The 13890-nt window shown below is 35.3% G+C and overlaps 1 protein-coding gene and 1 non-coding gene across 3 annotated transcripts in view; one reads left to right on the top strand and one right to left on the bottom strand.

Annotated features, from left to right (window-relative positions):
* Positions 1–13573, top strand: part of AKAP7 (A-kinase anchoring protein 7) — a 157377-nt gene extending 143804 nt beyond the window's left edge. For both annotated transcript variants that reach the window (XM_049785207.1, XM_049785208.1), the window contains one exon: positions 12405–13573. In XM_049785207.1, coding sequence (XP_049641164.1) covers positions 12405–12601 — 197 coding nt within the window. In that variant the 3' untranslated portion in view covers positions 12602–13573. The remainder of the gene's footprint in view (positions 1–12404) is intronic.
* LOC126025109 (U6 spliceosomal RNA) lies at positions 2570–2676 on the bottom strand. Its single transcript, XR_007501156.1, has one exon. It is a non-coding gene; the product is annotated as a U6 spliceosomal RNA (small nuclear RNA).
* Positions 13574–13890: the final 317 nt, after the last annotated feature.

Here is a 13890-nt window from a genome sequence, read left to right as displayed (position 1 = left end):
AACATTGCCTTCAGAACAATAAAGTGACCTTTATTTCTGCATGCATCAACTCCTCGCCTAGAATACCAGTCTAGAAAAAAAGCTTTTGTCACATGCAGGGGTGTTGTCCAAACAAGTGAAAATTAATTCCAAGTAGTCATGCTGTTAGTTTTTATGTAAAATTTCTTAAAATAGATTGTGGTAAATTACATAAATATGATAGATTTAAATTCAAAGAAACATTAATTTTCTGGTCTCCTTGTTTTTCTGCCAGACAGGAGCATTATTATTTGAAAATTTATGCTTTTGATACATTTGAGACTATTTTTTTCTTTCTCATAAGCATAATTTCTCAGTGACAGTCATACTTGTGTTGATTTCCTTCAGACTAGAATTTTCTTTTTGAATTTCTCATAATTACTTCTCAGAATTGCACCTCTCCATTTAGTAAAAAATGATACATAGTGGTCCTAAATAGTCAAGAATGCTGAAAACTTACTTTCTTGCCTAAACATATAAACATATATGTCAGAAGACTGTAGCAATTTGCTTGGCATTCTTTATATTAGCCCAAACAACAGGTGTCTGATATATATATATTCTTTTTTTTTAGGCCACACCCTGTGGTGCTCAGGGGCTACTCCCGGCTGTGTGCTCAGAAATTGCTCCTGGCTTGGGGGACCATATGGGATGCTGGGGGATCGAACCACGGTTCGTCCTAAGCTTGTGTGGGCAAGGCAGACACCTTACTGCTTGCACCACTGCTCTGGCCCCTAATATTTAAAATGAGGAGTTAAAACAGTTTATTCTTGTACTCAAAAGCTGCCCAGTCTATTTCACAGGAAATTACTTTTCAAGTTTTTGTATTGTATGCAAGGGATAAATATGACTCAGAAGGAAAACAACTGAGTGTCTAAGGAATGCAACTCTAAGAGATTGTAGATATTACAGTTGAGACATGTATGTTGTAACAGAGAGGAGCTTAAACATTTGTCTTTGTTACCAGCCAAAACTAATTGCACAGGGTACAGTACACTAGCAAGTTCATGTATAGTTGCAACATGCCACTAATTGGTTCCCCATCATGGGAAAGAAATTATTTTGCAGCGCTTTTGATGATGGGTATGCCCCACACTGTGGTGTTCATAGTCTGCTCCCAGCTCTGTATTTGAGGGTCATCAGAGGTACCAGGGGACCATACAGTACCGTGTATCAAACCCATTTCCCGCATATACAGAGCATACACTCAGCCTGTTGAGCTATCCATCGACTTTATTTTTTTAAATTGCTACTTATAGGGGAATGAGAGATATAGTACAGAGGACAGGACACTTGTTTGAATATGGCTCACCCAGGTTTGATACCTAGATCTCCACGTGGTCACATTAGACTCACCAAGAGTAAGCCCTGAGGACCACTAGTTATGGCCCAAAAACAAGCAAAAGAGACTTGCTTTATAATAAAGTTCAAAATAAGGTGTTTTTTTTTTTGGGGGGGTGGTCTTCTGTTCAATGAAAAGAATCTACTCTGTTATTTTTTAGTATAAGATAGGTGTGTTTAGGTGTTAATGTTCCAGTTTTTGTGTCATATTGAATTTCTGTTTCTTGTTATAACAGCTATAGAATGCTTTTGGAATGTCCAATTATCTTTATGATTTGCCTATTATATTTTTATTTTTTGTAGGTTTGACCTAAAGGTACTTTGAAGTTCTTATTCTTAGATATATAAACATTTAGAATTTTTATATCCTTATGATGAATTTACTTTCTTGTAAATTAAAACTATTCCTTTAGGGTATTATTCTTTTCTTTAAAAAATATGCTTTGTCTGATAATTGATTCTGTTTTTTAAAAATTAGCACTAGCATGGTATATAATTCACTCATTACTTTAACTTAACCTTTATGTATTTGTATATAAAGTGGTATTTTTCTAGACATCATAGCTGATTCTTATTTGGGGGGTAGGGAGTGTCACCCCAGCAGTGAAAAAGACTTACTATTGGTTCTCACAGGGACTATATATAGAATGCCAGGGATTAAACTAGGTTGACTGAGCACAATGAAAGTGCTCAGTTTGTACTATCACTCCAGCCCCATGCTTCTTATTTTAATCTAAATTAAAATCTAACTAGAAATATTTTGACCACTTTTTTTTTTTTACGATTCTCAGTATTACTTAGTTAAAATCTCCCTTTTTGCTTGTTTCTTTCTGTTTATTCTCTTTTCTGCTTTTCTGCTGCTCTATTTTAAGAAATTTAGGATTCCATCTTAACTTAAGAATTCCAATTATTAATGGCTTTTGATCTGTATATTAAAAAATTACATTTGTAGTGGTTTAATATCTTAGAATATGTCTTTACCTTAAAATAGTGTCTTCAAATGTTACTCTTTATTTAACATAACATGTTATTTATAATAATATAATATGTTAAAATGTTATATAACGTTAAATATAACATGTTATGTTGCTTTTTATTTAACATAAGAAACAAACAGTTATTTCCATTTTTCCCTCTCTTTGTACCATTGCTGCCAGATAGTTTATCTTTAAATATTTTGTAAGTCTTATTTAAAACACTTTTTTTTTTTTTAAATATAGAACGCTTCACGAATTTGCATGTCATCCTTGCACAGGGGCCATGTTAATCTTCTCTGTATTGTTCCAATTTTAGTATATGTGCTGCCGAAGCAAGCACTTAAAATACTTTTTAAAAAAATGATTAAGAATTAGAGTATTGGGGACGAGTGGTGGTGCAAGAGGGGCCGGAGCAGTGGCACAAATGGTAGGGCGTTTGCCTTGCATGTACTAACCTTGGACAGACCTTGGTTTGCTCCCCACCCCAACCCCCCCCGCGTCCCATATGGTCCCCTAGCAAGGGGCGATTTCTGAGCGCATAGCCAGGAGTAACCCTGAGTGTCATGGATGTGGCCCAACCCCTTCTCAAAGAATTAGAGTATTTATTTTTTACCTTTATCTGTATAGTTTTTTATTTTTCTTCTTGTCTTTGAGTAGGTACAAATTTCTGTTTGGCATATTGCCTGCTGCTTACAGTTTTAGCTTTAATAATTTTCTGTTGCTGATAGTGAATTAACTCAGTATTTATATATCTAAAAAAATCTTTCAGCCACATGTTCTAAAAGAAAATTCATTTTACACTTTTTGAATACTTTAAAAAGAGTTGTTTTGACTTAGGTTGTTACTGATGAATGTCCGTTGTAGTTCTTGTCTTTGATCCTTGTATCTAATACACCTTTTCTTCCTTTGGCTGCTCTATGACATTCTCCTAACACTAATTTTTTCCTCCCTCCCTCCTCCCTCCCTCCCTCCCTCCCTCCCTCCCTCCCTCCCTCCCTCCCTCCCTCCCTCCCTCCCTCCCTCCCTCCCTCCCTCCCTCCCTTCCTTCCTTCCTCCCTCCCTCCCTTCCTTCCTTCCTCCCTCCCTCCCTTCCTTCCTTCCTTCCTTCCTTCCTTCCTTCCTTCCTTCCTTCCTTCCTTCCTTCCTTCCTTCCTTCCTTCCTTCCTTCCTTCCTGTTTTTTTTGGGGGTTTTTTTTGAGGCCATACCTGGCAGCACTCGGGTTACTTCTGTCTCTGTGCTCAGAAGTTGCTCCAGGTAGGCTTGGGAGAACGAATGGGATGCTGGGGATCAACTGCATGCAAGGCAAATGCCCTACCACTGTGCTACCACTGCAGCCCTTAACACTGTTTTCAACACAATTTGATTATGATGTTCCTTCATGTTATTTTATACACATGAGTTATGCCTGAGAGTTTTTGAGCTTCTTGATTTTAGAGTTTTTAATGAATATTCAACAGTGTGGAGGGCATTATTATTTATATCTTACATATATAATATATATAATAGAGCTCTCACTGTTTCCCTTTTTGTGTACTGCAAAAAACTTGTCTCTTTTTTGCACTTTTTCAGTTTCTTCTTCCATATTCTACATGGTTACCACAGTGAATTTTTTAGTACTAAACTATACTTAAAGCCATTCAACCATTGCCTAAGTGAATAGAATAAAGTTAGATTCCATAATATAAGACACTGGGCTCTTCATCCTTACCTGCTTTCAAACCTTTTATCACATATTATGATACTTCACTTGAGTCATGATACATTGAAAATTTTTTTATGCCTAGACTAGGGAAACACCTCTAGTTCTCCAAATGCACTATGCATTTCCATCTTTTTATGCACACGCTATGCCTTTGTTATGCCTTATCCGACTTCCTCTAAGTCCCAGGTCTGGAAATTTTTATTCATTGAGATAAGTATTTTGTCTGTGAACTTTGCCTTGTTATCACTTCCTAATTTCATCGAGAAGGGCATGTACTACTGCACTGGCTAATTGCTTTACATAAGTATTATTCAGTGGTCATCCTCCCAATTTCAACTGCACTTCAGTTGTCAGAGGCAGTTTTGGTTATTTTTAGTACTTAGTAGTCATTTTAAAATTTTAAATACAATGGCATTTAGCAAGTATTGAGCAAATTTGAAACACATTGAGTTCAGATTTATTTAACATATATAAAAATACACCTGTTGCGTTTTAAGCATAATGTTAGACACTTTGAATATACTGTTTTTAATGTTTATTACAACAACACATGTATATTAACTTCACAAGTGGATCATTGAAGAGAAATTTAGATTTTGAGAAATAGTGATAAAGCTGTATAATTAGAAGAGAGCAGAATTGGACTGCAAATCTATATGTCTGTCATACTTTTCCCTCCTTATGCATTTTTAGAAATTCCAACCACATGAACATTGACATTCTATCATATATCACAAGAGATTTTTAAAAATATGAAATGACTTTTAGCAGAAACTGTACACTAGCAGAAACTATAAGAACTGACATAGCTCATAGAATTAAATCAGGAAGCAGATATTATAGGCTGAAAAAAAAAAAAGAGAAGTCTTTTGCTATTAATAAGCTGAAAGCGTTCTTTCTTTTGCAACTGTTTGACTGACCAAACACTCAGTACTCTGACTTGTCTCTCATATGACTATTAGAAGTCCAGTCTTGAGGATACAAGTGACAGAAACATCTTCAGCTATGATTTTGAAGTCTCTATATGGTTGTGTGCATCAGATATGACTTCTGGTAATTTGAGGAACAATTTTGGGAAATGAGGGCTCTGGGGGTGCCAGCTCCAACTATATTCATACAGCAGGAGAGGAGCAAGTAGCCTTTTGCTGCTATTAGAGTTTCACTGACTCTTACTCTGCCTGATTTATTTCATAAATTTTGTATTTGGTATTGCATTTAAAATGTTATTGTCAGGGGCTGGAGAGATAAACAGAGGTAAGCTTCTTGTTTTGCATTCAGTTGTCCCAATCCTGATTTGATCCTTGGCACCCCATATAGTCCCCTGAGCACCACAAGAAGTGATCCTTGAGCTTAGAACCAGGAGTAAGCACTGAGTAAAGAAACAGTGGTAGGGTGTTTGCCTTGCATGCGACTGACCCAGGACAGACATGGGTTTGATCCCCAGCATCCCATATGGTCCCCCAACCCAGGAACAATTTCTGAGCTCAGATCCAGGAGTAACTCCTGAGTGCTGCTGGGTGTGGCCCCCCAAAAAACAAAAGTGAATAAATAAAAATGAAACAAAACAAAACAAACTATTGTTTTTCACATAAACATTACAATGAGTTCTATTAATATATTTAAAATAACTTGCTAGGATTTGATTGCTACAAATGAAATATTTTAATGTCGTCCTACTCTGTGCTTTTGTTTCATATGGAATTATAATAAATTTTTGTTCTTATTTAAAACTATGAACATGATTTTAATCTTGTAAAGACAAAGAGGCACATAGATATCATTGTGATTGGTGACAGAATACTTCATGCCACATCAGTTAATCAATTACTTGGTACATGTCATCTATGAACAGCTAGACCCCATTAATTCTGCCCTTAAATTATCCTAGTATTAGAAAACAGGTTTTTTTTAACCATTAAGATGGCTAAGAGTCTTATTTAATGACCACAGAAACAGATTCTTAAATCTGTATACAGGATTAATATCAGAGAATTCAGATAATGTAAGCAAAACAGTATCATTGGTGTATTGGGTTAGGGATGTTACAACTATTCCAGAGAGTGGAATTGCTTGAAATATTTTAAAGGGTTTCTTAAATCTGTTTTCTTTTCCTTCCTTCCTTCCTTCCTTCCTTCCTTCCTTCCTTCCTTCCTTCCTTCCTTCCTTCCTTCCTTCCTTCCTTCCTTCCTTCCTTCCTTCCTTCCTTCCTTCCTTCCTTCCTTCCTTCCTTCCTTCCTTCCTTTCTTTCTTTCTTTCTTTCCTTTTTTTTTGTTTTTTTTCGGGCCACACCCATTTGATGCTCAGGGGTTACTCCTGGCTAAGCATTCAGAAATTATCCCTGGTTTGGGAGGACCATATGGGACGCTGGGGGATCGAACCAGGGTCGCGATCTTTCCTTGGCTAGCGCTTGCAAGGCAGACACCTTACCTCTAGTGCCACCTCGCCGGCCCCATGTTTTCTTAATGAGAGTACTATTAGAAGAACCAAATAGAAATTTTATTACCTTTATTTTGTAATTTTAGTATTAATTTTGAAAAATTAATTTAAAAATTGGGAAGGATTTTGAAAATTAACAGTGTCAAAGGTAAAGGTTAATAGCATTAATATTTGTCTGATATTAAGTAAGCTAGGCTATCCAAATAAGAGCATTTTAGTAGTCTTTTGTACACATTGGAAATATTTTTATATATAATTTTGTTGGAATATTAAAAGATATTAATAAGATATAATAATATTAAAATATTAAATATGATTATATATTAAATATTAAAAGATGACTTATATACCTTGCATGTGGCATGTTGCATGACCATTAAAAACCAGGCCTCAGTTTATTGTGCTGTTGTGTTTTTTTTTTGGTTTTGTTTTTTTTTGGTCTTTGGGTCACACCTAACTCTATGCTCAGAAATCGCTCCTGGCAGGCTCAGGGGACCATATGGGATGCCAGGATTCTAACCACCGTCCTGCATGCAAGGCTAACGTCTTACCTCCATGCTATCTCTCCGCCCCAGCTGTTGTGTATTTCTCGTCCTCCTCCTTCCCCTCCCCCTCCCTTCCTCCTCCTCCTCCTTTCTTCTCCTCCTTCTTTCTTCTTTTAAATTGATATTGATAGCTCCTAGACAGACTCCTCCCAGCTTTTTTTCCCCAACAGAACCACAGAACTTGAATCATCTTGTTAAGCCTCATAAATTGAAAGGGGGGGGGGGTGAATAGTACCAGGAGCAAAAAGTCACATGAACCTTGAGTGGAAATAAATAATGATCAGGCCTAAATACCAAACCCAAAGTCAATGACAACAGAATCAAGATAAACAAGAAGTTATATACAAAGGGGACCTGTTATAATAGCAGTCCAGGGGGCAAAGGAGGGAGGTTAGGGATGCATGCTGGGAACAGGGGCAAAGGGAGGTCAACACTGGTGGTGGGAATTGCCCTAATTCACAGTCACTATACCTTAAATAAAACTGTGAAAGGCTAGTAATTCACATTGGTCTCAATAAAAATTACTAAAAAAAAATGAGTATAGTCATTTATCTGAGAAGTTGCTATAGAAGACATATATCTTCATTTGAATGATTGAGTAATAGATAGTAGCAATATTTTAGATCAAATTATAAATTGAATCATGTCAGTGCAAAGTGATCATGCAAATATATATAAAGATGTATATTTATATCTTCAAAGGCTATAATTTATATTTTTAATTTCATCACCTACCATTTCATGTCCCCTAGAAGCCTTCAAATCATTTCCTTTCTGGCCACCATTAGATTAATACCTGCTCCATGAATCCTTCTCTGACAAACTCAGTGGAGTAATAGGTTTCAGCAGATTCCAAAAATTTTGATTGCAAGTATGTTTACATGGTCATTAGGCTATCTCAGTGTACAGATATATAAAGATATATGAACATATATATGTTTCACTGTGCAGAGAATAAAAGATAGTTTTGAAATACTAACCTAGAAGTGTTATAGCAGATGTACTGAAGAAGAGAGAAAATGTGAAGGGCACATTGATAAAACTTGTTAATTAATTGGGTTGATTAAAGAAAGGGAGTCAAAGATGGTGATCTTTGTTTGATGCCTACTTACTTGACTTGGACAATTGTATAAATATAAAGAAAAATAAGAATTTCTGAAAGATGTAGATTTTGTGGGAGCAGATTTTTGTGTTTGTGTTTTGAATTTTGTAGTATTTTAATAACAGGAAGAACTCATTGTTAATTAAGAAAAATCAAACACTTACTATTAGACCTGAAAAGTATCTTGGAATTTGAATTTTAGACTCAAATACTACAATCCTTTTATCTTACCTATCTGTTTATGATACTGTATCAGTAATGTTTTACCTTAAAGTTGACTAGACAGGAAGGATCTTTAGAAATTCTTTCTCACTGTATATACGGTGCACAAAAGGGTGACATATAGAGTCATTTATAATCACTTTTATGGTGCTGGATGAATTTTGTTTTTTAATATAATTATTTTATTTAAGAATTGTGATTACAAAATGTATTATGATTGGATTTCAGTCATAGAATGTACACCTTTCACTAGTGCACTTTTCCCACCACCAATGTGCCACATTCCCCACTCACTCCCCACCCCATCCTGCCTGTTTCTGGGGCAGACATTTTACTTCTCTTTCTCTTCCTCCATCCCTTTCTATCTTTTCTTTTTGACACTGTGGTTAATGAAGGGGTGCCATGCATGCCACTTTATCCCTGTTCAGCACCCAGTTTTTGTCCAGAGTGATGAGTTCCACTATCATTGTCATAGTGGACCCTTCTCTGTTTTAACTGCACTCACTGCTCTTTGTGGTAAGCTTCCTACCATGAACTGGTTCTCCTGACTCTACCTCTGTTGTCTCTGGAAATTATTACTATACTGTCTTTTATTTTTCTTATATCCTACAAAGAAGTGATATTATTCTATGTTTATCCCTCTTCCTGTGACTCATTTCACTCTGTATAATAATCTCAATATCTATCCATGTATAAGAAAATTTCATGAGTTCATTTTTTCTTACAGCTGTGTAGATGTACCACAGTTTCTTGAGCCACTCATCTGTTGTTGGGGACCCGAGTTGTTTTCAGATTCTGGATATTGTGAATAATGTTGTTGTACTGAACATAGGAGTTCCGAGGGCATTTTTGTGTTGTGTTTTTGTATTTCTGGGTATATCCCTAAAAGTATTGCTGGATAATATGGGAGCTCAATTTCTCATTTTTTGAGGAATATCCATATTGTTTCCCATAAAGGCTGGATTAGAAGGCTTTCTCACCAGCAGCAAAAGAGAGTCCTTTTCTCCCCACATCCATGCCAGCACTGGTTGTTCTTGTTCTTTGTGATGTATGCTAGTCTCTGTGACATGTGATAATACCACATTGTTGTTTTGTTTTAGTCATCTCCCTAATGATTATTGATGTGGAGCATTTTTCACTGTGCCTATTGGCCATCTATATTTCTTTTTTGAGGAAATGTCTATTCATTTCTTCTCCCAATATTTTTGATAGTTAGATTTTTTTTCTTGTTGAGTTCTGTCAGTTACTATCTTAGATACTAACCTTTATCAGATGGGCATTGGGTGATTGCTTTTTGCGTTCCATGGGTAGACTTTATATTGTAGTGACTGTTTCCTTTGAAGTGCAGAAGCTTCTGATTTTTAAGATATCTTTTATTGAGTGATATTAATTTACAAGATTGTATGTATGTTAGGATTATAGTTCCATTCTCTTCAAATGTATATTATTAGATCACATTTGCCACCAAAATTTCAACATCTTTCAACCACAGGACATTAAACCACCTTTTTGTTCTCTATTTTGTTTTAATCCCCTCCACTCTTCCATTCTAGTGATCTCAATTTTGTGGTCAGAATCTCAGGGCTATTTTCGTTTGACTTTGTCTGTCCCTTTGGTTTTTTATTTCCCACATATGAGCCCTGTTTGGGTTCAGCAGCACTTGATTTACTGATTAAATCTTTTGGGGGGCAGGGGAGAGGGGGCCACACCCGATGATGTTCAGGGGTCTCTCCTGGCTATGCTCTCAGAAAATGCTCCTGGTTTGGGGGACCATCTGGGACACCCGGTGATTGAACTGTCGTCTGTACTAGGTTGGCATGCACAAGGCAGATGCCTTGCCACTTGCGCCACCACTTCGGCCCCTAAATCTTAACTTGTTATTGGTCTGTTCATATTTTCTTCAGAATTAAGTCTAAAAAGGCTTATATTATTAGGGATTTATCTACGTTTTCCTGTTTGGTTATTGCATAAATTTTTTAGTAGTCTCTTGAAATAATTTTGTAGTCTATTGTACCAATTGTAATATCCTTTTCAATAATTTAATGTATTTGAAGTTTCTGTATTTTTCTTGATAATTTTACTTCAAAGATTTGTCAAATTCATTCATTTTAACATAAAAATTGGCTTACAATTTTGTTGATGTTTTCCTAATCTCTGATAATTTTTGCTTTGATAAATTATTTTTGTTTATTAGCTAACTTTGGGTTTTAGTTATAGTCATTTAGTTTCTTGATATATAAGTCTTGATGTATATTCAAAATATTTTTCTTCATGTATATATTATGTGCTATAAATTTACTTCTGATTCTGCTTTTTATGCATCTCATAAATTTTATCTTATATTTCCTTTTTTATTATTTAAGGACTTTTATATTTTTATTTATTTATTTATTTATTTATTTATTTATTTTTGGTGTTTGGGACACCCGGCAGTGCTCAGGGGTTACTCCTGGCTCTCTATGCTCAGAAATCACCTCTGGCAGGCACAGGGGGTTATACGGGGTGCCGGGATTCGAACCACCCTCCTTCTGCATGATAGGCATTTCTCCGGCCCCAGATTTTTATATCTTTTTTTGTCTTATCTTTGATCCACTGGTTTCTCAAGAGTGTTATGTTTAATTTCTGTGTATTTGTGAATATTTTAGTTTTCCTTCTGTTATTTATGTCTAGTGAGCAGCAAATATTTTTGTTGAGATTTTTATCTTCTAAATATTTCTGAGACTTGTCCTGAATCTGATATACAAATTATCCAGGAGATTGTTTCATTTGTACTTGAGGTTAGGTATCAATGCTGTTGGTGCTTAATGTTTTATATATATATATTTTTATATATATATATATATATTCATTTTTTTCTAAAATATAGTTTGATTCCAATGTTTACTGATTTTCTGTCTGGATCTGTTGTTTAAAGTTAAGTTTTAAAATCTCCTACTTTTAGTGTATTATTGCCAATAACTCCTTGGAGATTTATTCATAGTCTTTTATTATTAATATTATTATTATCATTATTATTATTATTATTATTATTATTTTGGTTTTGGAGCCACACCTGGAGGCACTCATGAGTTTCTCCTGGCTTTCTGCTCAGAAATCAGTCCTGGCAGGCACGTGGACCATCTGAGATGCCAGGATTCAAACCAACATTGGTCCTGGTTTGCCCACTTGAAAGGCAAACACCCTACTACTGTGCTATTTCTCCGGCCCCTCTATTATATTTAAGTGTTGTAAAGTTTTGTCTTTAGTAATGTGGACCCACAGCTAGATGAAAGGAAATTAAGGATTGAAAGGGCATGAAAAATTAACCCAGTTAAAGATGACAAAGAAAGGGAGAGTGACTGAGAAATATTGGAATGAAAATGAAAGACAGCTAGTCCTTTTGCAATAAAGGAAGACAAAATACTACTTGATTATAACTAGCAAGAAAACAAAATGCCATCAGGCATGAATATTTAATAATTTACTATTGTAACCTTAATGCATCCAGTTTCTTACTTCTTAAATTGCAGTGATAGCTTTAAGATGAAAGAGACTATTTACTTTATAAATGCATTTCAAACAGTGGTAATTGCTTTGTCTTCATAAGGATACATTTTGCAGTTAGTGATTTCATGTAACTAGCAGTAGTAAAGCCTTGATTACTATAAATCTTGATCCATTTGACAGTAGAGGAAGAGCAGATAGGTTGACAAATTTACATTACAAAGCTCCAAGTGATGGGTACATGGGCTTCTGTGATAACAATTAGTCTTGGTTCAGAGAACATAAAAAATTCCATGTAGAAATAAAAAACTTTCTGCATTTCTAAGTGTCACATCACTAGGTTGTAGTGTATTTTTAGATTGAGGCTAATGAACTATTTTTTATATGATGTCTTTGGGAATTGGCAGTCTCTTGCTTCTGCAAATACCAAGTGAAAAGTCAGCTAGTATTTTTGGAGTTATGGATCCTCTCTGCCTGATCAAAGCTTTTTTAACTAACCAAACTAGCCCATTTCTGCATGCCAAGTTTCTCTAGAAGTGTGCTCTCAGTGACCTCTCTTCTCTGTTGTGGAATGTAGGTAATAAGAGTGGAGGTGAGCCCGATGATGCTGAGCTGGTAAGGCTCAGTAGGAGGCTGGTGGAGAATGCAGTGGTCAAGGCTGTCCAACAGTATCTGGAAGAAACACAGAACAAAAACAAGCCAGGGGATGGGAACTCTGTGAAAACTGAAGTGACTGATAAAAATGGTACTGACATTGACAACAACAGGAAATGAATACAGGCAGAGAAGCTCCCTGCTCCTTTGGCTGAATCAAGGAACTAACTTGGCTATTTAATCTGTGGAGATTTGCACTTCTGAACACAATGGAACCGAAGTGGAGCTGAATGGAGCAGAGAAAATTAACCAATGAAACAAGAAAGACCTAAGATCACTCACCATCAGCCATGACTGACAGGGAGGAGATAGTGGGTTAAGCCTCAGGCACTCAGATTCAAAAACACAAAAGGGGCCTTGCCATAAATGGAATACTGCCATTTATATTGTTTAGCTGGGCATTTGACTACTTTTCTCACACACACACACACACACACACACACACACACACACACACACACACACACACACACACACACATTAAAAAGTGCGAAGTTTAAAATAATTTTGATTGAAATTGTTGTCCTTAAAATTAATCTATAATGCTTCATGTTTCTCCATTATGATGTCATTATGCAGTGGTTTTTTTAATTCATAGTAAATTTGTTTTATGTAAATTATATATTTTTGGCAAAATGTAACCTTTTTTATCAAATGGGCAACATTTTAAAAGTTTTTTCAAATCCTCTTTTGATAAGTCAGTGTGTCATATTAATGTTTTTCATTAGCCTTTGTATGTTATATATATGATTTTTTTTCTGTAGGAAAGAAACCTGGATTCCGGGACTTAATTAAAGAAACTTTGCATCAAGAAAGAATGGTTCTGAAGTCCAAAGTAAAACAGATAAGGGAACTTTTGTTAAATCCTGAAACTCAGGCCAAAATTAGGAGGGAGCTCTTTGAAGGAAGATCCATTCACTACAGTAATCAAGAAAATGCTGTTGATTTCAGTAGTCCTTTGCCATAACCAACATTGTTACCATGGTACTAAATACCATGTTTGAAATCTTTTAAGTACAATGTTTATGAAATCTATGAAGTTTATGAAACTTTTCAGCTTATTAAATAGCTCTTTGGTAACGTCCAAAGAAATTTTGTTACTATTGTCTTCACAACAGCAAATTAACATTTTGGTAAAGAATTAGTGATTTATTTATTTATTTTTTTTTTGCAAAAGAACTTTCTAATTCTGTTATGTTGCTTTTTTCGTGTTATTTGTGTTTCTGACTATTCGTTTCAGGTATTTTGAGTTATTTGAGTTATTTTGTAGAAAGGACTTCTTTATTTCTGTTGTAAAATATGCCATGAACCTTCAGAAATAAAATATACAGAGGGTAAAAATCATTTACAGATGAAAGATAATGTTTGACTTCCATTGATATGATTTTTTTTGTTGAATCAAAAGAAGC

This window comes from Suncus etruscus, chromosome 12, assembly GCF_024139225.1.
Source record: "Suncus etruscus isolate mSunEtr1 chromosome 12, mSunEtr1.pri.cur, whole genome shotgun sequence".
In the NCBI taxonomy this organism is placed as follows: Eukaryota; Metazoa; Chordata; class Mammalia; order Eulipotyphla; family Soricidae; genus Suncus; species Suncus etruscus.
The sequence above is the reverse complement of the archived record's forward strand: the minus strand, read 5'-3'. Positions and strand labels throughout refer to the sequence as shown.